Source organism: Castor canadensis, chromosome 9 (assembly GCF_047511655.1).
Source record: "Castor canadensis chromosome 9, mCasCan1.hap1v2, whole genome shotgun sequence".
In the NCBI taxonomy this organism is placed as follows: domain Eukaryota; kingdom Metazoa; phylum Chordata; class Mammalia; order Rodentia; family Castoridae; genus Castor; species Castor canadensis.
Window position 1 is genome coordinate 46,545,138 of NC_133394.1, and position 27,959 is coordinate 46,573,096.

The following is a 27,959-nucleotide window of genomic DNA, read 5'->3' on the forward strand; positions in this document are numbered from 1 at the left end:
ATTCTGAAAGGTAAACTAATATTGTCATCTTTAATTATATACAAAACAAATGAAGAACAAGAAGTTATTCCAATTTTCCAAAATTGCATGGGAAAGTGGGAAAGTTAGTTTGAAAATTAATTTTTTTAGAATAACCATATCTATTTAGCCTGTTGTTGCTTTATTGGATTAACAAAAGGAATTTATTGATTTGCACTTCAAAGATAAACTGTGTGGTTATACCAAACCCATTGGATCAACCATCCCAGTAACGTAGTAGAAAAATCAGTGCTGGAGTCAGAATTCTAGTATCATTAGTTACTATGGGACCTTTACCAAGACACCATATTTCTCTGAGCTTGATTTCTTCATGTGTAAAATGTGGACAGTCATTACCGTCACAGTTTTGAGACTTAGAAAATATGTAGAGAGATCCAGGGGTAGACAAGCACATTTTATTTATTTATTTGTTTTTGGTAGGTCTAGGGTTTGAACTCAAGTCTTCACGCTTGCAAAGCAGGGGCTCTACCACTTGAGCCACACCTCCAGTCCTGCTCTGATTATTTTGGAGATAGGGTCTTGCCAACTATTTGCCTTGGCTGACCTTGAACCTTAATCCTCTCCCAAGTAGCTAAGGATTACAGGTGTGAGCCACCTACACCAGACTAAACACACATATTTAAAAATAGATATATTGGAAGATTATATGTTAAAAAATAATATGCACAAAATATATTCTGTAGCACTAAGTGCAATCTTTAATTCCTTTAGTTAGAAAAAAGTATGATTAAGTTAGAATTCATAGGGTTACAAAAACAACCAAACTAGGATCAAAGTATAATATTTGTTTTTAAGGGTTTGAGTTTATATTTCAAATGTGGTAAAAAACATCTAAACCAAATTAAAATTTAATTTGATGAGTCTGGGTTACTCAGTTCAAACACATTTATTATGTGCAAAGACCTGCTGTGTTCAAAGGCTATGACGCATGATGTTCAAACCTGAAGTCAATTTTTGAAGACTGATAAAGCAATTTAGAACTTTTTGAGTTCTTCAGATTTAAGATTATGGTACTATCTTTTCATAACTGTTTAACAAATTATAGATTTACTAAAAAATTTGGTAAATTATAGTAAAGATTATTTACAGCAAAAATTAATTATTATAAGTACACTATTAAATTTATAATGTAGATTAATAGAGCATAGGCAAATAATTGGAATGGAGTTAGCAAATACAGATAACGTCATTAATTTTTGCTAGGTAGGCGAGCAGAGAAGTTGGGTCAACTGTGTTGTTTACTTTGGTTTTGTTAATTTTTAAATAGAAGTTATTTAAACAAATTTATGATTTAGTAGAGATAGAAAATCAATAACAAAGGAGACATAGTGGGTGAAATTGTAGGAATCAAGTCTTGAGGATGGAAGAAGCTGAGGAAGTCTGTGTCTTTGATTAATCAATCACTGTCTATAGGAAGGAAGGCAGAAAACATGGCTGTCAATGTTGGTACATTCATAAATTTAAGGTTGGTAAATGAGATAATTTATTATGGTTTCTGTTCTTTCAATGACAATTTGAAGGAAGGTAATGAGCTGATGAGAGGATATTGGAAGATTAAAGAGATGTAGAATTTGGAAATAATATTTCAGAGGTCTGGGGTATATTAAAAAAGGCAAAAACTCAATCATCAGTATGGACATAATTTCTGATAAATATTCTTCATATGCCCATTTTGGCAAAAAAAAAAAAGAGTAGTTAAGACTTTGGGATTATTTTCACTTTTATACTCATAATATTATTATGAGGGTATAATATTATTATACTCATAATAACCCTGCTGAAGAATTCAGTTAAACTGAAAACTAGAATGTATTGAGCATCTATGATATGTCAGGCAATGCTCCACGGAATTTTATCAAATCATCCCATTAATAAGAAAACCACAGAAAGTAGTAGTGTGTTAAGTTCTCATTCTTCTCATTTGATGAGCAGACTTGTAGGCTTTAAGTAAGCTAAAGTTTCAGTTAAATGGGGAGCTGGTGCATAGACCTACATCTTCAATCCAATGCCTACTGCTTTTCAAATAACTTCCACTTAACATGATTGCTTTCTCTGAATATGATCATTTAAAATTATACTAGAACAATTATTCAATGTTGTTATCAACCTGAATATCTATGTCCACCTAACTATGAAATACTCATACCATCAAATCACTGTTGATGAGCAATGATGACATGAATGCTAATGAGTCTTAAATCAGAACATTCCTTTTAAATTTCAAGCCATTGTACTAGTTCATGAACAAAAATGAAAGTTTCTAAAATTCAGTATGAGCTCAAGCATGTCAACCATAAAACCCTTAACATATTTTTGAATATTTTCTCATTTAGAGCTTTTCACTTGATTCAAAACAACTATTGAATAAATATTTGATGAGAGTCTGCTTATCAACAAATGTTAATTATTTTGGGGATGGCTTAAATTTACTCATTCTGAAGATAACCAAGATTATCAATGTCACATGGGTTTTTTATATAGCAAGCCCTTTTCAAAGTACTTTATGTATATAATCCTACCAATCCTTCTGATAAGCCCTTACAGGTTCGGGTTTATCATTCCCACTTCCCATGGCAAATCTGAAGCATAAATTTAAGTCTGACATCACACAAATTCCTTACTTTTAACTACTATTCTCCCATTCTCTCTTCCCCATCCCCATCCCTCTCTCTCCCCCGTCTCTCTCTTTTTGAGACAGAATCTTACTATGTAGTTCAGGATGCATTCCACCACACCCAGCCTCTCTAATTCTAAAATTAGACTCTGTGCTGAGTTTATAAGTATTGCATTGTTGTACATCTGGGGATTAGGAAGAAAGAGGTAGGTGATTACAATATGCATAAAAATTGAACTAGAGGTATGCAGAAGATCCCATGGGAGTTTGGGGTATGTGAACAATACACTCAATTCATCTCTCCTTGGTATGAGGAGAGGTGAGGGTGGTAGAGGCTCTGGAGGATGCAATGGAGTTTTCCCAGAAGAGAATGAAGACACAAGAAAACAAAGAACATTTTAGCAAAGGGATCTGTCTACAAGGAAATAGGGTAAGGAGACATAGTCCTATGGGAAAGTATTGGCATCTTGACCCCAAAGCGGGAATAAATGGAGAAGTGTTGGGAGATTGTACCAGAACCTTATCAAAGACTGGATTTTGCAGGTCCTTATGTGTAATTCTCAGGAACTGGGCTGTAGCTCAGAGAAAATGTGAGCAACTAAAATTTTTAATCTGTGGAGTGGGAAGATTTCAACTGTATTGAGCAACTAAAATTTTTAAGCAGTGGAGTGGGAAGATTTCAACTGTATTGAGCAACTAAAATTTTTAAGCAGTGGAGTGGGAAGATTTCAACTGTATTGCAGAACCTTCACTCAGAAAGTTTGTGGAATGTGGATTCAGATGCAATATGCCCTATAACCATTTAAGAGGTTACTTAAATGGTGATCACAAAGCACATGAAGTCCAATCTCCATGAAACCTAGAACAATGTGTTAATTCCAGACCTTTTTGTGTGTGTACATATTGAGTGGTGGCCCTTGGTGTGAGCTGGTATTCAAAACTGAATACCATACATAAGGTTATTTAATAAAATATTTTGAAATTAATGATTGGTCTGAGGCTCGGCTCAAATGGTAGAGCCCAGTACTACAAATAAAATAAGAAGAGGTAAGAGAAAATTAAATGTAAAGTAAAATAAAATAAGTTGAAGAAATTTGAAGTTGCCACTGGCTTTTCCATTATCCTCTTTTCAGTTCTTCTCATTTAACATCACTGTTTAAATGTTTCACTTGTCCCAGGCTTAGCAGGTTTCCAGCAGGATCTGGCACACATGACAACCAATAACAACAGAAACGGTCTGCAAGTGCAGAAACTAAAAACAAAAAACAAGCAAACAAACAAAATCCCCACATCTCAGAACTAACTATCTCCAGGATATCTCAGAACTAACATTGCGACCTGGAAAATCTTGGCAGATATATACACTAAAATATATCTTGTTACTGACATTGAAATTGGAAAAAAAAGAGACATGGCTATACTCATGGAAAGCTTTTAAAAAGAATAGATAGCCAGTTATTTTAAGATTTGTGTATGATTAAAAATCATGGAGATGAGGTTTAAAATAAAATTTACTTAGTTATATAATATGCAAACATTCTCAAGGTATTTTCTATTATGTTACCTCAGTTGGTCAGTGAGATGACTTTTGAGGCTGGAAAAGTAAATAAGATCATTATTCCTATTCTACTGATGGAAAAGTGTGTCTCAGGAAGATTAAATGACTTGTTCAAGGTCAGTAAGTAATTTGTTGAATCAGTGCTTACTGAAATTCAGATTTCCTCACTATAAATTCTTATGCTATTTTTGCTCAATTGCATTGCCTGCCAGAGGGAAGTAAATAATCGTTTATTCATTTCATTCACTCACTCTTCACACATTTACTTAGCTTGTCTTAGTACAGAGTGCTGGATTGGGTGCTGTGAGATTTATGGAGACTATAAATCAGAGTCTGGCTTCTCAGGGGACCAGCAAGGGTGGTAAAAGGTTCAGTAATAGCTGCGAATGAGTGGAAAATCATGCCTAATAAGACAGTTATAAAAAGAATTATGAGAGGTCATCGTTAAGATAAATTATTTCTGGCTAAAGAATCATGGAAAGCTGTATGAGAAATGTGATATTTAAGCTGAGTCTTAGTGAGTGGCTGGCATTTGGGCAAAAAGAAAAAGGGTGTGAATTTCAAGGAGTGAAGACAGTATGAGCAAAAGGAGAGGGATATCAAGATGTACTCAGAGAACTGTGAACCATCTATTTCTCTGGTGTGGAAAGTTTGAAGAGCTAGAGGATTCAAAAATTGTGTGAAGACTATACTAAGGTGCTTGAAATTTATGTGGCAGGCTGAATGGGGTGACATAAACAATAAGGGTTTTGTTGAAGCCATAGAAGTTCAAATTCAAATATGTGCTTTGAAGCTTAGAAACTGTGATCACAACAAACTTATATAATTCTTCTACAATTTTTATATGGCATCCATACATTAAGACATTTGCTTAATCTTTTCAAAATAATATTTTGAAAATAATAAAAACAGTTTACTTTCTGGGTGGATGTGAAGATCAAGTAACAGGATACTTTAAAAGCAAGTAGCACACAAAGGCCCTCAGTAAAAATTAATCTCTTCCTGTTTTTGGTAGTCAGTGGGGAGCCAAGGAAGGTGTGTGCTGAGAGGGATGATGTAATGAGAGTCATGCTTTAGTAAAGCAAATGCATTGGATAAATTAGTAAGAGGAAAGGGGTAAAACTTAGAAGCAGAAATTTATTATTTATTATAATAGAGAACACAAGAGAAATAGATGCCTGAATGAGGTAACATTACTGGGAATTTTTAATAACTAAAATGATAAAAGAACATTTCAACAAACTAATTATATATCACAGTAAAACACAGGAAAAGATCAAATCAAAATTAATTCTAGAATATTACCATAGAGGAAAAAACCAAGATTGAAACCAAACTTTGACATAAAAGAAGCTTTCATACTGAGCCCACATTAAAAGCAGGAGCTCCAAGTCTTTTGGTCATCCATCTTTGATCTCTGAAAAAGGTCATTAGATGAAAACAGATGTTCTTAGCTCTGTGCACCTGGATAAATTTCCACTTCTAGAGCAGCTACACGGAAAACCCAACAGTATTACCTGAATGGATGTTTATTTGAAAGGATATCTTTTTTAAAAGACTCATTTAAAATTAGGGGCTTCGATCATCAGGTATGTCAATAGTTTGCTTGAACATGCTTCTATTATCAATAATCCACAGGGTCAAATAGGAATAGGCAACTATCTGTTGAATGGTCTTGACTGTTGAGCCATTCCTTATGAAATGCATATTTAAGGACTGAAAGTCATCCTTTCCACTTGTTATGTTCATATTCCAAAGGAGAAGTAAGACTTGAAGGAATGCCTGTTTCTTCTGAACATCTAACCGAAAATTTACATTTCTCTAAATGTCTAAATATGAACTAAATATTTATGCAGATAGTAAGTGAACTGTTAGTAACTGATATTTATTGGGTATAGAATTTCTTAGATATAGAATGCTACTTAAAACTAGGCCTTGAATAAAGGTATAAGAATGGAAGAGGAAGCGTGCATCACCTTGACACTTACAATGTAAGCTGAGATGCCAAAGAGATGAACTAACCAAACCCTATTCCCCTATACTTTCTCCTAACTCTTTCTACTGTGAGAGCATTTCAAACAGTTTGTTTTTCAGGATTTGTAAAACTAGCATAACATAAATTGAGAAAACTCCTGGAAGACATGTTCCCCTGTCTTGGTAACCCTCGGCAGTATACAGAGAGGCCTACCTGGATCTTTATCGTCCTGGGCCAAACTAAGCCCCAGGAACTTCTGACTGACACAGTGTGGTTGCAATGGCTCATGATGGATGGTGGGAGGCCCAGCTCAATCGGATTCTAGAGATTATCATGAAAATCAACCCCTTATTATTTCCTGAAGAGTTTTTGGAATAGGAATTCCATTATTTAAGTCTTCACCACAAATCCAATTTTCCCAACATGTCTGCTGTGATTCAAATCTCTAAATGTCTCCTTCCTAAATTCTCATTCAATCCCTCCCTATATCCCAACTCTCCAAACCTTTCCAATAAGCTATTACTGAAAGTCTATTATTTGGAAATTCTCCTTTGATCTTGTCTCTTTCCTGGGCATTCCTCTACCTTTCTGCCTTTCTGCTCTAATTGATTGACATCTGTTTCTGTCATAATCTCAATTTAAGGATGGTCTTTCACCACCTTACAGTTCTCACAGAGCTTGGAGCAGGGATGGGTATCTTCTTAGTTCCTTGCTGGCACTTGTAGACTATTTTTTTGTTCCTGTTTCCCTCTGAAAGCACAACTCCTTTGAAAAGCAGCATAACAGACTAGACTTAGTAACTTTCTTCTTAGAGTCTTTTAGCCAATTACAGTCCCTTTCCTGATCCCCCATTCATAGATGACATCAGCATTGGCAACTGCCCCCTTTCTACTACTTTTCTTGTGATTTACGATGACCTAAATGTCCACAGATATGGTCCATACAACACCATGTCCTTCTAATGCCTTGCTTTCCTCACTTCCTCCATTTCACTTTAGCACTCACTCTCCTATCTTTTTCAAAAACTGTACAACTTACAAAATTTTGGTCTCAACCATATACTTCACTATTACCTATCATTTCAGCATTCCAAATTTACTGTTGTGTTTTCACCTCACCCCCATTAAGACATTCAAGTCATCAACCCCTGGGTGCTATTTTTTTTAGACAGCATTAACCCCCCCTTCCTTTCTTCCTTTCCATGTTCAGAATCCATGATCCACCAGTCTACTCAGTTGTGAAATATACAATTTTTCTCAAAACCACCTCTTCAATTATAATTCTCCTTCACATAAGCACCTGAGTATGGTAGGAGAAAAACAAACAAATGATGATTGTTAAAATTTATGACTAGAAGTCTCAAGTGTGTATTCATTATTGACCAATAATTTTACTGAATTTCTCTACTCAATTCACTTTCTTACTATCCTGGAAAAATATTTTGTATATCTCTTTTTAAACTTCTAGATCTTCATTCTTAGCTGGTGGTCACACTTATATTCTACTTATAAAGTAGTATAATTCAGAAGAGAACTACTTCATATTCCCCCCAAACAAATACCCCAACTTATTTGCATCTTACATCCATTTTCTCTACTTTTCCATTAGAATGAATGGACTGATAAGGAACAGCTAAGACAATTTTGCAGAACAAACAGGAAGATTTTCATTTTCTATATCAACATTTATTATAAAGCTATAGTAGTTAAGAGAATGCAGTATTGGCATAAAGATAGACAATGAAACATAATAGAATCCAGAAACAGATGAAAGTTACATTCACCCGATTTATGGAGCAGGTGCAGGGCAGTAGAGAACGTGTAGTCTTTTTAATGAAAATGTGGACAAAATGGATACATATAGGAAAGAAGAACTATCTTGAATTCTGATTTATACCTTATCAAAAACTAATTCCAGATGAATTATAGATCTAAATGTAAAACTAAAGCAATAAACCTTTTAGGTAAAAAATGGACTATTGTAATCATCATGGTATAGATAAGACTGTCTTAAACAGGACATGAAAAGAAGAAGAATGTAAATTGGATCACCATAAAATTAAAACCTGTTCACCAAAAACATATGATTAAGAGAGTAAGAAAGCAAGTCACAGAGTTAGCAAGATATTTGAAATACAAATATGTGACAAAGGAATAGAATATATAAATAACTACTGCAAATTGATAAGGAGAAACTAATCACCTAAAGAGGAAAAGACTTCACTAAATACTTCTGAAAATTTACTCAACCTCATTATTTATCAGGGAAATGCAAGTCTTAACAAGGATTGTGTAGTGGCACATAAGGACCAGAAAGACTAAAATGAAGAGAGATAATACCAAATGTCGGCAAAGATGTGCTTTTCCACAAACTCGCAATGACAGTGTGGATGGAAGTACCACTTTGGGAGCTGCTGGGCAGTCCATACAAGAGCTGTATGTTCAGATATTTGTAATGGAGCAGTTCTACTTCTTGATAGGTACTCAAGAGAAATGCACACACATGTTCATCAAAAACATATTTAGTATGTTTATGACAGCCCCATTCATAACAGACCAGTACTGCAACCTACCCAAATGTTCTCACAGTAGGATGGATAAATCATTAATAGTAAATGTATACAAAGGAGCACTATCCAACAACGAGAATGAACAAATTGTATACACATAGGCACCAACATGGGAACACTTTAGAGTGCTGAAGGAAAGAAGTCAGACATAAAGTAACACCTCCATTGTAGTTCCATTTATATAAAGATCAATAACAGACAGATAAATGTAAGGTGTTAGAAGACAGGAAAGTGATTATCATTGACAGGGTGCAGCAGTTGGGTTTGGTGTTTTTGTTTTTATGAGGTACTGAGGTTTGAACTTAGGGCTTTACTCTGGCTATACAAACTCTCTACTACTTAAGCCATTTTTACCTTTTCTTTTCTTTCTTTATTTTTTTAGATAGAGTCTTGAGCTTTTTGCCCAGATCAGTCTCTGACTAAGATCCTATAACCTATGCCTCCCACATTGCTGGAATTTTAGGCATGCACCACCATACCCGGCTTGTTTTTGGAGATAGAGTCCAGCTAACTTTTTTGCCTGGGCTAGTCTTGAATTGTGATCCTACTTTCTTTACCTCCCAAATGGCTGAGATTATAGATGTGAGACACCATAACCATACCAACTTCCCAGGAGTTGGTTTAAGTGAAAGGAATTTATCACATACGTTATTCCAGAGGCACATTATTTGAGTTACCTTTGCATTTGTTAAAATGATCATCATGGCATTTCAAGTGGGATAAGTGATAGCAAAATAGTAAAAACACAAAATTATGTCAAACATATGAGTTCAGTTCAAATAGCCAGTATTTCCTACTCCAAACTCCTCAAAAATGCATGTCTAAATTTTACAAACTTATAATTCTCTCTGAAGCCTTCATTATGTCTCTCTCTCCCCACCACACTGGGATTTGAACTCATGGCTTCATCCTTGCAAAGCAGGCCCTCTGCTACTTGAGCCACACCTCCAGTCTCATTATGTTCTCTTTTAAGAAAAAATGCTGTCATTTCTCCGTGTCATTATTTGGAAAATTCTTTTTTTAAACAATAAGAAAATCACCTTGAAATCAATCAAATGGAGGCAGCTGCTTTCTCAGTCAACTTTTTATTTTTTTCACCAGGCCAATTCTAAACACCTTAGAGTGCTGTGCGTTTCTCGAATCTGATGACCAAAGCCACTGTAGTATCCCCCTCTTGGAATCTGCTGCTTCATTGCTAATGGAAACACTAGCTACTACCTTGTAAGCATTAAATGACATAATGCATGTAAAATACGTTATCCCAGAACTCAGTGACCACTCACTAGATGCTAGCATTTAATGCCAGTGCTCTTTATTACTATAGTCTTATCATAAGAATAACCTGACATCATGCTTTAAATCAGTAGTTATTTCTAGATTTAACCTCTCATCTACTGAAGCTGAATCACTGGATGGGCCCAGAAATTCTAGCTATCTTCTAGATGGTTCAATTTGCACACTCAAATTTAAGAACTACTATCCAGAGATTAGGGCTCCATGTTTGTTCCTCATAGCTCCCATACAGTGCATGCGACAAATGCTTATTGATGGGCTGACTTTACTATGTCCACACTTGTAAGATACAAGTTAGTAAAAGAATCTGGAATTTGTTATAGATGTGTGCATCAGAAAAAAGATTGTTTACATATTGGTTCCTGCAAAATATAAAGGGAAGGAGGGATTTTTGGTTAATAGTGTCAAAAGTAAATTCATCTTTGGTCATTTAAACTCTTGTTAAGTCATATGAAGCATACTTGAATCCTGTCACATTTCCCCATTAAAATAATCCAGTAGATTTAGGTTCTGTTGTTTCCTTTTTTTACTTTAGAGGATCCAGAAATCAGATATGTGCTTACTCAGAGGATAAGTGACCATATTTTCTGGAACTTGCCTTATTAATATTAAGACTGGAACTAAACTTCTATACTTGTTTTCTTTCATACATCTGTGTTCAGTTAAAGGAAAGTTCCAGAAATTTATCTAAAAGAAGAACTGCAAGTGAAACAATATCAACTGTTTAATTCAAGTAGAAATTTAAGGCAAATCATAGTAGTTATTTAAACTTTGGTCTGTTGTAAAATGCTGAATAGGAAATTTTAATATGAAGACAAATCTTCTCATTAAATGTCTGACTGCATTGAATATACAGAAGAGTCAACCTTTGACCAAAGAGAAAAAATTAGGAATATTTCTAGCTTAGTTTTTGCTCCATATTATTAAGTAAACATAAAGACTAAAAAGATAAAACCCAAGTATTTTATCAGTACAAGATATTTAGAACTAAATTTTCTATTTTGGTGCAAAGCCTTGAACATATATGGTAAAAATAAAATCACATAATTCAGTTACATATTTTTCAAGTATTGTTGGCTATTTGTTCAAAGTTCAATTCTGTAAATTAGTTGAAGAAGCTTTATGACACATTTATTCATAAGCCAAATATAAAGATGGTCAAGATTAAACATGAAAAACTTGACCTCCAGGCTACCAGATGGACTTGTCATTTTTCCAGCCAACAATCTGCTCCTTTATAAATATTAAATCCCCTTGACTTTAGGATGCCATGATTAGCCTTTAAAATGACTCTGAAGTATACTGAGATCTTTCTCTCTTTCCTCCTCTTCTTTCTAAGGATAGGGTATTTTTTTTCTGGCAGTGTTGCTAAATTTTGACAGTTTTCTAAGCAGTGGAAATTATGCTGTAAGCAAAAAGTCTGCAAGACGGAGATTCCTACAAACTACTGTAGTCTTTATTTTTCCACTGGACACTGGCTACTCTTACGAGATCCAATTCCAAGAACAACTTGACAGAAGGAAGGGTTCTCTGTCCCACAACTGAAATCACAAGGCTCATGGATGGAATCCACCAAGGCCTCTGTTCTACCTCTGTACAGGTAGCTTGACCTTTGGCCCTCCCACTTTATTTCCATTCCAGACTGAATTTACACAGTAAAGTCAGTTACAGCAGCCCATATTCTGTCAGGGTAAAAGAACACCTTAAGCAAAGTGAGGATAATATTAAAAACACTCCACTTCAGCATCTAAATAATCTTAGCTTTGTTAGTTACTCAGAAAATTTCCAGACACAGGAAAAGCAGCAGAAAACTTCAGATGAAATTCTGTACCTGTTGAGCATTTAGCATGGAATTTCATTGCAATTTGAGAATTGCATTTTGAGAATTAAATATGGCCTCATTAGTGATACCGTAAGAAAAAATGATCCATCAAAGACCCAAGCAGAGTCATGTGCACAGCTCATATTTTATATTACCTTCCATGTGTTTTTGTGTCCCTTCTTCTCCCTGTGATGACTTGTGGCTTTGACCACCCAATGCTAGATTTAGCAAAAAATCAAGGGTTGCACAGTAATTTTGGTCGTCTTTCTTATCAGTGATGGTGAGTATGAATTCTACTGTGACATCTGAAACAAAGTCTAAGCATACTCAAAAGTCGGAAAAGACTAGATAAGACTAGAAAAGACAGGAAAGGATTCTGAAGTTCTCCAGTTGTTAGATGAATGTTACAAGTCCTGATCGCATTCAAAAGTTCACAGGTGGCTCTCTCATTGTGAGGAAAGAAGATGACTACTGACTAGGTTGTCAAGATTATTAACAGGACACCCATTGTAATACCACAACCCAACACCATACATTGTTCAGTCATTCATCTATTCATTCATTTATTCAGTCGTTCCCCATATTATTCCCTTAAATTAGGAGTTGAATCTTAAATAAATACTTAAGATTTCTCCAAGGAATAAAAATAAGAAGTAGTAACACTTACTTTCCAGTAATAAATTGACTCCTGGATGGTGTGCAAATAGGCTGGACATAGTAGTTTTCCAGTTTAACTCCTTCGGCAGCGAGTTTGTCAAGAGTAGGAGTCTTTATCTCAGATCCGTGGTAACCCACATCTCTAAATCCCTGATCATCCGCTAGGATAAAGATGAGGTGAGGCTGGGAGGTGGCAGCTCCGCTGGGCTCTGGTCTGTCTCCAGCTTGAGCTCTCAAGGCCCCTTCTTCCTCCTCCTCTAAGCCCTGGCCCCAGGACAGGTAACCATAAGTGAGGAGGCTGAGTACCCACAAGCCTGCTAGGGCACCCATAGCTAACATCTTTCCAGGCCAGACCCAGGCCTGTGGAGGCTGGGGACGCGGCGGCCCCGCGCAGCCCCTGGGGGCCATTCACTCGGGTCCCAGCCGAGACTCCAGGCGCAGAAGCCAGCACCCCGCGCCGCCCCTGGCGCACACATGCAAGCAGGAGGGCGGACACACCGGATGGAAAGCAAGTCTGCGCGCCTCTCCGCTGTCACCAAGCCCCACAACTGTAATCTAGAAGTGATGGTTTGACCGATGGGACGTCCGGCAAACTTCCCTAGCAGGTTTCACTTTTTCCTCCTCCTCATTGCTTAGAGCAGCAGCCACAAAAAAGTTAATATCTCCACCCAAAAGTTCTCAGGAGAAGAACAGTGTCCTCCACGATGGGGAACCGGTATGTCCTGGACGCGCGCACGCAGCGGGGTGGGATGGCAGCCGGTGCAGCGGTCCCAACACCTTGGAAACACTGCGAAGTTGTCCCCTGCGAATGACAAACTGCCCGGAACCGATCACCTTCTCCACTTTGCCAGGTCTCCTAGGCTTTTGCCAGTCTCCCCAACACTCACCAGGCGGCTTCCTGATCTCCCGCCACTGCTAACCATCCCCTTCCTGCAGGACCGTGGGCCGCGGATCTCTGTCCCTGTCGCGGGAGTGCGTGGGGACCTAGGCCCGTGGCCGGTGCTGGCCGAGCCCACTCGTTCTCCGCAGGGAGCTGCGCGCAGCCAGGCGCGGCAAGCTGTGTGCGTTTTTTGCGCGAACTTACTGAGTCTTGGCTCTCGGAGTTCTTTTGCCTCCTCCCTCTTTTCTCGCCGGTGAATCACAGAACTTTCTGCCTCAGCTCCCCCAGGAAGAGGGGGAGGGGGTAAGGCCGGCTGAGAGCCTCAGGCTGCCCTGTTTCTTTTCCTCGAGGAGGATGGACAGGGAAGGTGGCTTTGGCACAGGGACAGCTGCAGGCTGTGCGGGCCTTCCAGGATCCAGGGGGATCCGCCAGGCCACTGCTTCCCAAGAGTGTCGCCTGCTGCCCTTCATCATCCCGAGAGGGGGAAAGGACCACGGCAGGAAGGAGGAAGGGTGAAGTGGAAGTTGTTTTCTCTGGGTCTGTGGACCAAGGACCCTCTTGCCCATCCCAAACCTTTTCAAGCTTCTGGAGCGAGTGAGACAGAGGAGAATCAGCAAATTGCATAACATACTCTTTCTTCCTTCCTCTTCTGCATTTCCTCCACTAGTCCTTCTACCCCTTGTTCTCCCCCGTCTCATTTTTTCCTTTTCTTTTTCTCTCCGCCCAGTTTTCTTGTTTTGACAGTGACAACTAGAACTTTTAAAGTTGAATTTCTTCGACCATTACAGCCTGATTTACTCCTTAGCTTCTTCCTAAGGGAAGATATTACAACTGCCCGCTCCTGTTTCCTCTCTTCAAACTTAATCACAGGGTTTCTCCAGCCAAGAACGTGGACAGGAAGGGAATTACACATTTCACCCGCAAGAACCGCGTAGCCAGTCTGAATTCTGACATATGAAGAAACCACTGCTCCGCATCCAATAATTTCGGGAGCTTCTATTCTCTCCCCTCCTTTCCTCAGTAGTTCCCTCCCTTCCTTTCCCTCCTCTCCTCATCCCTCTCTTCCTCTCCTCCCTCCCCCCCCAGTTTCTCTCTCTCTCTCCTCTCTCTCTCCCCTTCTTCCTTTCATAAAGGCATTAAAAAAAACTTGTCTTGAATGAGAAAATACAACTACTTTTATTAGAATTGTAGTACTTTAAAGCATTGCTAAAAGGCAGGAACGAGATTCATGGTATCCCTTTAGAGAAGAGGCAAGCAACGCCTCTTAGCAAAACCGTGACACTGAGGTATGGTTTTCTTCACAATTTTTTCAGCACTTTTTTTTAATTGAGCCTACCGTTATAACATGTTAGATTAGAGTCTTTCAATTCATGACTTAGTCTAGGTTTCATTTGGTCTTTTATTTTTAATTCTCTGCTGTTGCTAACATTCTTGTTGAATTCTTCAGCACAACTTGGTAAAAATGGAAACTTAATTAATACCAATTAATTACTTAATTGGTAAAAATGGAATACAGGATGATTCTTTATGCAGTAATTTTGCTAGCATGTGTAGGCCTTCTGTCTACCAGCATGTGTTATTCCTTAAAGCCATTCTGGTTGGTCTGGGAAGAGATGGTCCATTTTATAAGACATATATGGAAATGTGAGTTTAAAGTTCCAAACATGTGTTGACAGTCTTGAATATCAAGGGACTAAAAAGCACTGAGAGGTAGCCATTTCCAGGTTAGATGCCGCAAACAAGTTGATATGCTTAATATTTGTGGAATATTTGCCATGTGTTAACCATACTACTCTGATATGAGTATATTACTAATACATGAGCGCTGATACACTCACGCACACACATCCATATATGCTACGTAATATTTATTTAATGCTATAAATACTTTATCTCTTTTTCTTCCCCACTGAATTTATGAAGCATCCTTATATCCAGCCATATTTGAGAGCTAGGGCAATGCTAGAGTCTGGGAACGTTGTGAATTAAACTAGACCCAATCTCTGCTGTAATGGAATCTCTGTCATGATCCGGAAGAAATATACTGATCAACTAATCACCCAAACTCCAATAGTTCCCTATGAGATAAGTGCTTTGGAGAAAAGGATCACAATTCAAAGAAATTTTGAAACAAACAAACTTGGTGACTGGATGTGGTTAGTGAATGAGGTAATTCAGGTTAGTGGACCTCTAATTGAGGGGATGTTGCTTTGCAAAAATGATACCTGTTGAAACTGTACCAGGAATTGGGAGAGGGGGGAAAGGGAAAATGGTAGAGGGAGTAAACTCAAGTATGATACATTTGATACAATGCAAGAGCCTTTGTAAATGGCATGGTACCAGAGACTAACACCTGTAATCCTAGCTACTCAGAAGGCAGAGATCAGGAGGGTGGTGGTTAAATGCCAACCCAGGCAAATAGTTTGCGAGACCTTTTCTCAAAAAAAAAAAATCCATCACAAAAAATGACTGATGGAGTGACTCCAGGTGTAGGCCCTGAGTTCAAACTCCAGTACCAAATTAAAAAAAAGAGAGAAAAGAAAAGAAAAGAAGAGTAGCAGGAGACTGCAGAAAATATGCTACAGAATGATTAAGTACTGTACATTTCAGTGTTGGTAAGGTTTGCAAATGCCACAATGTACTCCCCACCCAGCACAACAATAAAGGAGAAAACATAGCTCTTCTTGCAAATGGGTTTTAAAATTTTTCCAGCCACAAAGCGCAGAGTGAACACAGCTGATAGAGTTAGGATCCTATCTCCCTACAAGGCATGCAGACCCTGTACACTCAGGATAGAAAAGAAAGTAGAACTCTGGCCTAAGAAGCCATTTCTGGATCAAACAAGACTGACATGAAGGAAGGCTAAGAACAATTCAAAATTACTCAAAGAGCCAAAAGCAAGAACAGTCATGCAATAATAGACCAAGTAAGATGTGACTCAAAGAAGAAAATAAAGGTCAGTTGGGGGCCCTACCACGGCAAGTCAGGGTTATTTTAACATTCTTAAGGAAGACCTAAAGAATGAAATGAGAATCTGTTAAATGCCCTGGGCTTTAATATACATGTATATTGTATCATAAGCATATAAACTGTATTCCTCATTATAGGATTGGGTTTCATGCACTCCAAATGATAGTTTTACCATCCTTATGAAGTTTCAGGTTGAAGTGTGAACTTAGTAATTCTTTCCTGATTTTAGAATGAGCATTTTGGTGTTTAGGAATTAGCTTACAGAATCCCATCTTTAGTTTCATCCAGTTTGTATATATTCACGTTGCAAACAAATCCCTCTAATTGTGAAATGGCTATATAAAATTAAAGGGACAATTTGATTCAGGGGAAAAGAGAAAGGAAGCTGGGTGCCAGTGCCTCTATAATGCTAGCTACTTGGGAAGTTGTTGGAGGCTAACCAAAGCAAAAAAAAAAAAGCTAGATGAGATGCACATGTCTGGCAACCCAGCTACAAGGAGAAGCACAAAATAGGAGGATCCAAGTCTGGGCAGCCTGGGCAAAGAGCAAGATGATGTCTCCAAAGTAGCTAGAGTCATACTGGAGGCACCTGCCTAGCAAGCATGAAGCCCTGAATCCAAACCTCAGTACTGGAGAAAAAAAAAAAAGAAATCAGGATTACTTGGTAGAGAAATTACTGTAGATTTCAGGTCAGACTTAATCAGGAGGTGATACTGTGATACTGAAACATTTCTTAAAATAGCATTTGAGAAGAGGAGAAAAAATTAAATGAAAGGCATTTCAGGTAAAAGAAAAGAGAACACCAGCTGTTTGAAGACATGTTTGGATTGTAAGATAATAGGAAATGATGTTAGGATGTTCTGATACTGAGATGCTTTGAAAAGATGAAATTTGTTTCTGGGGCCATTGGGAATGATGAAGTTGTATAGCATAGCAAGATATAGCAGAACATAGCAAGATAAAGTATTTTTAGTGAGGTCATTATTTCTAGGCTGAATTTACAGGAATAGAATTAACAAATAGGCTCCTTCAGTTCATCACAGTTTAAAGAGTTGTAGTTTTAGCTGGGCAATGGTGGCTCACACCTGCAATCCTAGCTACTCAGGAGGCAGAGATCAGGAAGATGGTGGTTTGAAGCCAGCCCGGGCAAATAGTATGCAATACCTATCTTAAAAAGGGGATGGTGGAGTGGCTGAAGTGGTAGAGAACCTCTCTAGCAAGCATGTAAGCCCCAGTACCACTAGTTGTCATTTTATTCCAAGAGGTCTAAATCTATTGACATATTTTAAAAACATGATGAAAATATAGAAAAAGCAATCTAGGGCATTTTCCAGGAAAGATTTGAAGAAATGAAGACTAGAATCATTAAACTGCTACAGAGACTAAAATTTGCTCAGAAAAATATTCCTTAGGCTAATGGCCTAAGAAGAACATTCATTAGAAGATTAGAAAGAACTAACCAATTAAATGAAAAGGAGGAGAAAAAAGAATAAGGGACCCCAAATAGGACTCTATTTGGATAATGGAAAAATAAAAGAAAGGGCAAATTGAAAGGATGGTCACTAACTGAGAACATTCCAGGCAATCAGTAAAATGAGTAATTGAACAGAATTTATTTGAAACATCCATATTAAATCTCACCATAAAACTGACACTTCCCATAGCTCCTCAATGGGCATGTACAGAATTACTTTAATTTGCAAATCGATTATACCTACACTTCTTTTGAAGGAAGGCCTACAAAGACAACCTGAGTGCCACATATTCCCTTTCCTTCTGGAGGTATTTTTTTGAAGTTCAATATTTTTTATTATGTTAGAGATTGTCAGTAACTGTCCAAGTTCCTGTCTATTTTTCAGAACCCCTGGAACAAGATTGCAGCAATCTCTGCTCCTTTGGGAAGGAGACCTAGACGAGTTACCTTTGCTTCCCTTCCTTTCCCCTTCGGCATGATTACTTCCCCTCCTTTGTATCTTTAGCAAGGACTAAGTCCCTTCCATTGCCCAGCATTTTTTGCTGTCATTTTTTAATTTATTCATTTAGTCATATGTGCATACATTGTTTGGGCCATTTCTCCCCCCAACCCCATCCCCTTCCTCTTCCCTCCCTCCCCCCTGGCTTCCAGGCTGAACCTGTTCTGCCCTTTTCTCCAATTTTGTTGAAGAGAAGGCATAAGCATAATAAGAAAGACAAAGAGTTTTTGCTAGTTGAGATAAGAATAGCTATACAGAGAGATTCCTAGCATTGCTTCCAAGCACATGTGTATTACAACCCAAATTGATTCATCAATTCTGTAGGTATTTATTTTCAACTAAATAGGTGATTGAGTGATATTACAAATTTTTAAATGTAGCTTAAAAAATGTGAAACTGCCAATCCTGGGATTAAAAGACTACTAAAAAGATTTAAAATTCAACTGCTATTGGGTTTATAAGTACATTAAGTACTTAAAAATGAAAGGAAATCACCATGCTTAAACTAATGCACAGTCTAAAATGGATGTTTATCCTAATATGGTCATTTCAACATGAACCCCACAGGTTAAACTCTTTATAAGGTATGGAACTAAAGCTACTTTGGTCCATTAAATAATCACAAGCAATATGAGCTTTCTGGATAAGACCAAATAGGATAATTTAATAATTATTCGGCTTTAGTTCCTTCATTTTGGGGGGAAGTCTCTTTTGGATGCAAACTAATAATTTATAAGGGAGAGAATGATATGAGAAACACTGAAGTTTCAATGTAGCCACTCAAAATTATCATGGTTTTGGCTTTAGAAACTCAGAAAAATCTAAATTCTCCAAGAAGAGACCTTTCTTTCACTCATCAAATGTTTTTCTTTAAAGCTAACTTTTTGAAAAAATGTTATTGTGGGAAAATCCTATAATTTCTAAATTTAAAAATCTGTTCCTATTGCTTAAATTGTAAATTAAATTCTATATTATTTACATATCATTTTTCTGTTTAGAATATCAATCTGTAAATCTGGTTCCCTATTAGAACCCATTACAGAGTTTTATTTTAAGGAAATTCCCAACCCTACCCAAGACTTCAAGCAAACTATCTATAGTCTAGAAACATTTCTATAACAAAAAGTTCTCCAGGTGCTTCTATGTGTATTGTGTTTTGGAAACCACTGAACCAGAACCTAAAGCATCAAAACACTTTTAATGGGATTGTTTAATTGGTGAGGTTGTTGCCATTCACCAAATAACAATATAGGAAACCTAACTATAAAACAAATGAGTAAGTCTAGATTCAGAAGATCTGGGGACTGAGCATTCCCTTCCTGTAAGATGGCAGAAAGAAGCAAGGTTGAAATATGGCCATGTCATCACGATAAAGGAAAGAAAGGAAAACCATAGAACACTTAACTGGGTACATGTCAGAGCCATCTGAGCATTCCTTGGTTGTCAGATTCAGATACAGTCAAACAAAGCACTAGGGAAAAACTAACTTCTGGATGTAGTTTCCCCAAATTTATGTTTTTGGATCAATTCCTGGTATTCTACATGTGGTACCTCTTCTTGAGATTGAAGGGGGCTAGTTTGTCAATGAGTGTAGACATTTGTGCCATTCAGGGTAGGCTAATCAGTAAGAGGAAGTTTCTGATATGGCCTCATGAATTTTAAGGTATTCAGTAGTAAAATCAATAGAATTTGGTGAGTGGAGAATAAGAAAGAGGAGAAATAAATGATTATAACTAGTCTCTGACTTGGATAGCTGCATAGTATTATCATTTACAATGGTAAAAGTCACAAAAAGAATGAGAAGGTTTGTAGATTAGATAAAAATTTATTTTCATGCTGTTGAACTTGAATTCTGTGAAGCATCTCAAAGGAAGAGTGCAGGATGGATTTGGACCTCAGGGAAGAGCACAGGATGGGAAATTTCCCTGGTACCTGGATAGAGTGGGTAGAATTTCCCAGGAAAAAGTAAAGATTAAGGAGTGAGAAAGGTATCTAAAAGAGAAAAATTTAAGGCAAGGGAAGATAAGAAATAATGGGAGAAATGTAACTGAAAGAATAGTAACATTTATTAGCATTACTCAGTAATGGTATGGTTCCAGTACTATGTTAAATTATTTCACATGCAATATCTTAGTGCTCATCACACTAACCCTATGCAGGTAGGTACATGTAAGAAAAGAAAGTTGGTTATATAAAGGGTTGTAAAGCAAGAAAAGAACATCATAAGGGAACTGTATATCAAATATCCAAAGAACAAAGATAAAAATAAAAGAAACAAAATAGAACACCAGGAAATGGAAGAGGATGACAGGGTCAAGAGAGGTAGAGGACCAGTGGTAAAAGGCAAAATAGCAGTAATAGTTTATTAGGAGAGTCCCTCTGAATAGTTTACAATTTTTTTTTTCTTATCTGTGTGTTTAAAAATTGACAAGATAGAGCTCTAAAGTACTAAAAATTTGGTAATTGAAAAGGAAACAGGGTTTTAATACAGAATCTATAAAAAGAGCTGATAATTGCCAAATAATATAAATGTTAAAAAAAAAAAAAAACTACATGAGACATGTTTGATACTGGGTTTGGGGCAATGTGTCTGAGGCCAGAAGTTTCTTGGTCTTGTCAGAGAAAGAATTCAAGGACAGACACAGAGGAAACTTAGCAGGATAGGTATATTTATGTGAGACAAAGTGAAAATACACTTTGGAGACAGGAGAGTGGAGAAGCTGGAGAATAAGTGGTTGACCTGACAGGCATGAGATTTTAAGATTTTATTGGGGTCTGTAGACATGAGTGGTGGTCATTCTTGGAAAATGGGAGGATTTTTGTGGGAACTGCATTGCCATCTACTCCTTCCACAGGCCTGGTGTAGTAGTTTTTGGCCTTAGATGGTCAGACAAGGACTGTCATGGCACATGTGAGTGAGTAGAGATAATGTCTCAGCTCTGGTCATCAACCTTTCTGGAACCTTCCATCTTCTGAGCTGTGAATGTTATAGATTAACAAGGTCCTGCTCTGTGTCATGAGACATTCTGTTAATGTCATTAGATCAGGATGTGTGTTTTTTTAAAATCAACATCTAAGCCATTATTCTTAGTCACCAAGTTTCCGAACTTCTTGCCTAATCCCTGTTATTCCTCCCTCAAGAAATGTGGACCCATATATTCTTATAAGGCAAGAAATTACAGATCTCTTTTTTTCAAAACTACTCCCTGCTGAAAACGGATATTGGCCTTACCTATGAGTCCACCTATTCTCTTTGTTGTCTATTAGGGGTGATGACTGAGACTGAAAGGATAAAATAGAACGATGTGAAGGGCCGATCTAGAAGTTCCAGTTGTTTATGATGCTCACTTTACAGTATTAGTTGAAAGCTCTGGTCTACCATCATTTACAGGTGAAACTTTTGAAGCCCAACATTTGGATTAGTTGTGGGTTGCTGCTGGATGTTGGCAAGAGGTTCCCCTAAACTGTCGCTAGCAGCAGCAGTAATCTATGGGAACAGACATAAATGTTTACATAGCTGTTTACTGGTACATCATATCCATTTAAAAAAGCAATAGCAGTGGCTTCACTTCACCATTGGGACCTATGACTTTCCCAGACACAGTTTCTGTCCTGGTTTATAGTACCAAACATGGGTTCCCTTCTGCAAAGTGACCTGTTGGTTGCACCCAAGTTAGTTGTACCACTATTGCACTGATGGGCACATCCTGCCACATTTCTTCTGCAACATACATTTTACCCTTTGTTTTTTTCCCTTCTCTATGTATTCAATGTTGGGACAAACCTTTACTTCTAAGACAAAACTTTATTTTACCATATGAAATCCATTCTTATCCAGAAAATGTTCTCTTACTTATAACCTTCTTTGTATCTCCTCCTCCTACCTATCACATTCTCTTGTGATATTTCCATTTTAGAATAACCCTCTACTTTTGGACAAAGCCTTATTTCATAGTATAAAATCATTTCTTACCCAAAAAATATTCTCTTTCTTATAACCTTCTTTACATCTGTCTTCATCTCTTACTTCTTGGTTTCTTTCTACTTTTCTTTCTTTAATCCAAACTACATTCATGACATTATGAAATGAATTATTATCACTTGTCCACATAGCTAAACTAGGTTTTCTTATTTTGTTGCAGGTCTTACACAGACTTTACTGGTTCCTTGGTTTAAAAAAGAAAAAAAAAACTCTATACATTTTTTTCCTTGATCTCCTATGAGTGTAAGAGTTACAGAACATTGCATTCCAGCCATCTCTGGTTATGATAACAAAATTCCCAAATGACTTTGAATAGCAAAACTATCTTAGTGCAGGCAAGAAAAAAAAGCGGAAGGGAAAGAGAATACACAAAGAGCCAAAAATCTTTACGTGTTAACCCTGTAATTGCAGTTTAGGTTGTAAAAGGCATCTCTTCCCTGAAGAACTAAGGGAGATGGCAAATGGCTACTCTTCCCTGGAGGGCCAGAGTAGGGAATCTGATGGGAATAGGCTGGAAAGAAAATCCATCATTGGTTGCATGGGTGGCAGACTGGACCCAGAGCACTTGCCTTTCCCCAGTGCTTACTTTATATCTTCTTGCTTCATCAAGGGTGAAAAATTGATAGTGCTCCTCAAATTTTGTAGAAATTTTTGATTCAGTGGGGTGGGAGTCAGACATTTGGGCATGACCAAAAAGTGATGAGTAATTATTTGGTCTTCCCAGTCACCGGACAGAGGGGGAATAAACCTCTACTGTTGAGGCTTTCCCTCAACCTCCATAATACTTCAGTTTTTGGCAGGTAAAGGACTAGAATAAGAGCAAAGCTGAGATGGTGACCTTCTAATATTAAGGAGGAATTAGGTAGGTTTATCAGACACATCCAGAGTCACCTGGAGCTCTTCCCCTCTGATGGAGATGGTCCTAAAGAGGGTTGCAGCAGACCCTTGGCAGCTTCAGTCAAACATGGCCAACATATGCCCTTCTGGGCTTTATTCTGGCTCACTTTGAAGATGAGCACAATTCTATTTCCAATGCCCCTTTTGCTTGCATATGAGACTGGGAATGTTTGGTGGCTGCCATTCTTCAGAGTATTCCTTGCTCTAGTGTCTAGGATGCTTGCAGTTAAAGCAAACCTATTTACTTTGAAACCTTGGGAGAGTACTTCCCAAGTGACTTGGAGGTGTCATGGCTCCAAGGCAGCCAGATCTTAGTTTGCCTCTTGTCCAGCTTCTGGCCTCATCTCTCTTCTTGTGCACATGTTGCTCTTCCTCTGCTTGATCTCAGCTGTTAAGGACTGAGGAGGCTACATCTAATAGTTGGTTCTGAGAGGTCTTGGTCCCTGTTCTAACTTTTAGAGCTTCTTCTTAATGTTTTCAGATGGTTGCCCAATCAATTGGGGAGTGACCTAAATGGGTCAGCCATTTTCTAATGGCTACTGTGACCACTCTAAGAAGAGTGGGCATCTGAGCATAGGATATTGGAGTTGAATGAATGAAACTAGTTCATGCATAATGGTACATAGACATTTGTACAGGAATGGCTGTCCAGAGTCTGGAAAAGGACCACTTCAGATAACGGGACGTGAGATGGTGCCATAGCCATGATGTGTGGGGTTTGAGGCTTAGGAACCAACAAAGGCCTTAAGAATAAATTATGTTTTCTTATGGAGATAACATTTATAGATGAGTTGTGTTTGTTCCTCAGGGTCATAAAGGCCCCTACATATGGCACCTCAGACCATTTGTCCTGCTTTCTACAGAAGAGATCCACTTGCAGAATAATATAATTTACATTTCCATTCTCAGACCAAATATCTTCATCCTCTAATTTATATTGGGCTAAATAATATTACAGAAATAGATTAGAACCTTTTTTCTCAAAAGAAATCGATAGAAAGCTGCTTTCAATGTTTGGGAATGCCGTCCCAGACAGGAGTTGGTCAGGAAAGACTGAGAAACTCTATGGTCTATAAGAGACAAGAGGAAAAGAGTAAATCTGAAATAATGGGAACCAGGTCTTCCTAGAGGAAACCCAGAGGATTGGAGGAGAAACAAATATCTTGGAGTTTTTGCTTAGTCTTTTTGCCAAGGAGGGAGTGAACTCCTGAACAAACACCCTTTTCACTCCAGTGTCTTGGAATCCATGATCCAGTCCACCATTGGCCACTCTGGGGCTCAAAGCCTCTTTGGGTCCTCCACAGTCTATAGCTAATGATTCTCTTGGGGATCCCAGAGTAAAGTCTCCTAGTTTCTACATCCTGTCTTACCCTAAGTTCTCTTAAGATTCCCTTCCCCTCTTTAGAGTCTCATTTATGCCAGTTGAAAACATGCCATTGTCACTAGAAAAGAAAACCCTTGAGCACTCTGTTTCTGGTTTCTCAGTACACCTGGATCTCCCAAAGTTCAGTCAGTCCAAGTCAAACTAACTGGAGTATACCACATTTTTGTATGTGATGGCAGGAGATCAGATAATAAAAGAGATAAGCCTATGAGAGGAAATCATGGCTCTCTGGATCTTCTAAGAGTAAATAAAATGGTTAGAAGAGAAAACATTCCAATGCGCAGTAAAAATTAGACATTGCCTTACAGGGAAATGCCTGACTACTGCATGACAAAAATAGCCACATACTTCCTTTCCCTACCATCATGACAACAGGGTAGCAAAATAAGTATGAGATGAAATAGCTGATAAAAGACAAGGTGGATTTTTTTCACTCACGGAAAAGAGTGAAAAAAAAAAGGAAACAAATGAGACCCACACACAGGAAATCAATGTGAGTCAATGCCCTGTATAGCTATCCTTATCTCAACCAGCAAAACCCCTTGTTCCTTCCTATTATTGCTTATACTCTCTCTACAACAAAATTAGAGATAAGGGCAAAATAGTTTATGCTGGGTATTGAGGGGGGGAGCGGGAGGGGGTGGAGTGGGTGGTAAGGGAGGGGGTGGGGGCAGGGGGGAGAAATGAACCAAGCCTTGTATGCACATATGAATAATAAAAGAAAAATGAAAAAAAAAAAAAAAAAAAAAACTGAAAAGGAAAAAAATTTCTAAAAGGGATGAGCTTTAGGGATTGGATGATGTGGATGGTATTCACAAGGTGCTTACATTATTGCACGGAGATTGACTTGTGAGGGAAGGTAGGCCTAAGGTCACTCTGTACCATTCCATGACCCTGTCAATCTGTCATCGAAGCCTTCAATCTATGAGCATCCTAGTACAACTTATGTGCTAAACCCATGCCTTCAGCATGTGGCAGTTTGGTTTTGATCCAAAGGAAAAAGGTATAAGCAAGAAGAACAGGGGTAGAGAGACTAACCTGCTCTAATCAAAAGAAAATAATGTCACCTGGTCCCAGGTAGGAGGGTCTGACTCTCCCAGATGGTTTGCCAAGAGATGTCAACAGATCCCAGGTACCAGGTCTGGGGCTAGGAGTTTCTTGGTTTTGTCAGAGAAACAATTCAAGGACAGACACAGAGGAGGCTAAGAATGAGCAGCAGGTTTATTAATGGAAAGTAAAGTAAAGGTGAAATGAAAGTACACTCTCATGACAGGAGAGTTGGCATGATGGAGAATTAGTGGCTGCCCTGAGGAGCTTAGGATTTCAAGGTCTTATTGGGATGCTTTCAGACATCAGGGTGGTCCTTTTTGGGAAACAGGAGAATTGTCATGAGAACTCAGTTATAAGTCATCAGCTTCTCCCAGGCAAGGTGGATTTTGACCTTAGATGGTCACATCAGGACTGTCATGGCACCTGGGTGGATGGACATTTTGTCTAACTTCAAGGGTAATTATGTGTTAACTAGCCTTAAGTTCACCTAACAGTCATCACAGCCACAGGAACTTTTTATTCTTTATGGGCTTGAGTTGCTGTAGGACAATGGGAACCTACTGTAGGTCAGGAGTCATTCCATTAACATTAACAGGCCAGGATATGTTTTTTTTTAATCATCATCCAAGCCATCATTCTCAGCCATAAAGTTTCCTAACCACAGTCTAATCCTAAAGGCTCACATCTTTAATCCTAACAACTTGGGAGACTGAGATTGAGAAGATCATGGTTCCAGGCCAGCATAGGCAAAAAGTTCTTGAAGCCTCATCTCAATGGAAAAAAATGTGGGGCACAGTGGCATGTGTCTTTCATCTCAGCTGTAGCTGGAAGCCTAAAATAGGATTACGGTCCTGACTAACCTAAACAAAAAACATAGTGAGAACTTATCTCCAACATAACCAGGGAAGAAAGGGCTGAAAGCATGACTCAAGTGGTAGAGCATGTCTTACAAATGGGAAACCCTGAGTTCAAACCCCAATATCCCCCCCCAAAAAAAGTTTCTAGACTCCTTGCCTAATCCCTGTGTCACATAGAGTCTTCATAAAAAAGTATGTATTTACGTTGGGAGATAACAAAAGTGAACCAATATGTTGGAATTAACTCTTTTCCCAAAACTAAGTATTAAATATTAAAAAAATGAATAAAAGCATAAGCTCTAGAACCACATCCCCACTTGTTAGCTAATGCTATTTAACCTCTCTTTGTCTCATTTTTCTCATCTGTAAAGTAGGGATAACAGCAGTACCTACTTTGTTGTGTGTCACATTAGTTAGTTATTGTCAAGAAATGTGGTTTAACAAATATCCCAAACCCAGTGATTTAAGGCAACTATAACTTATCCTTACAAATCTGAGCATTAGGGCAGCTCTCCTTCAGTGTTTCCCATGTCTTGCTGTGACCAGTGAGAAAGACACATGATTTCCTTATGCCAATCACCAAAGCACAAAAGAGAAAGCCCAACCAAGGAAGTATACACCAAGACTCATCTTTTTTCTTCATATCCCGTTGGCTGATGCAAATCATATGACCAAGACCAAATTAAATGCATCCCTCCAGGATGAGGCTATGGTAAAGCTGTAGGTACAGAAAGGGGTGAAGAATTGAGACTAATAATTAAATCTACCATAGTTTCAAGAATAAAATTAGGTAATATTTGAGAACTATGTAAAAAAATGTAGGATCCATTGTAATCTCCATTAATATTTGTTTCCATTTGCCATTCTTATTATAATTCTTCCTAAACTCATTTATATTTTTAGTGTTGCTGCAATCAAAACATCAACTCAAAGATAATAATTTAGAAAGCAACATGAAGAAATCTCAAAAAAGACTCTCCAACCTTGTTATAAAGACATAGTATTATACAATAATAATATATGTTGATTAGTGAAAGAGAGCCCAAAAATGGATTTGATAGTATAAAAAATATATCAAAATAAACTCAAAATGGAAGAAAGGATAAACATTCCAAGTAACAAACATAATATTTATATTATTATGTAACTATACTGAAAATTGATTCATATCTTTTAGCACATGCCAAAAGAAAGTCATACTTATTTAAAATTAGAAAGTTAAATGAAAATATATATTTAGATTAATGAAATCCAAAGAGAAGATTTAATTGTCAGATATGTGGGGAATGATTTTGCTTTCAGATTTTAAATAATATAGAACTTTCGATGACAAATGACTGAGTGTAAAATGAATTTAACACACTATTAAAGTAGAAGTTTTAACTGAGGAACCAAAATTCAAAACTGTGATTTTCCAAATAAGTGTGCCAGAACTAGAT

General features: G+C 37.7%; 1 protein-coding gene across 1 annotated transcript in view; it reads right to left on the reverse strand.

Moving 5' to 3' along the window:
- The window catches only part of Arsj (arylsulfatase family member J), a 74,680-nt gene extending 60,266 nt beyond the window's left edge, over positions 1–14,414 (reverse strand). The window contains exon 1 of the mRNA XM_074041588.1: positions 12,538–14,414. Coding sequence (XP_073897689.1) covers positions 12,538–12,935 — 398 coding nt within the window. The 5' untranslated portion in view covers positions 12,936–14,414. The remainder of the gene's footprint in view (positions 1–12,537) is intronic.
- Between the last annotated feature and the right edge of the window lie 13,545 nt (positions 14,415–27,959).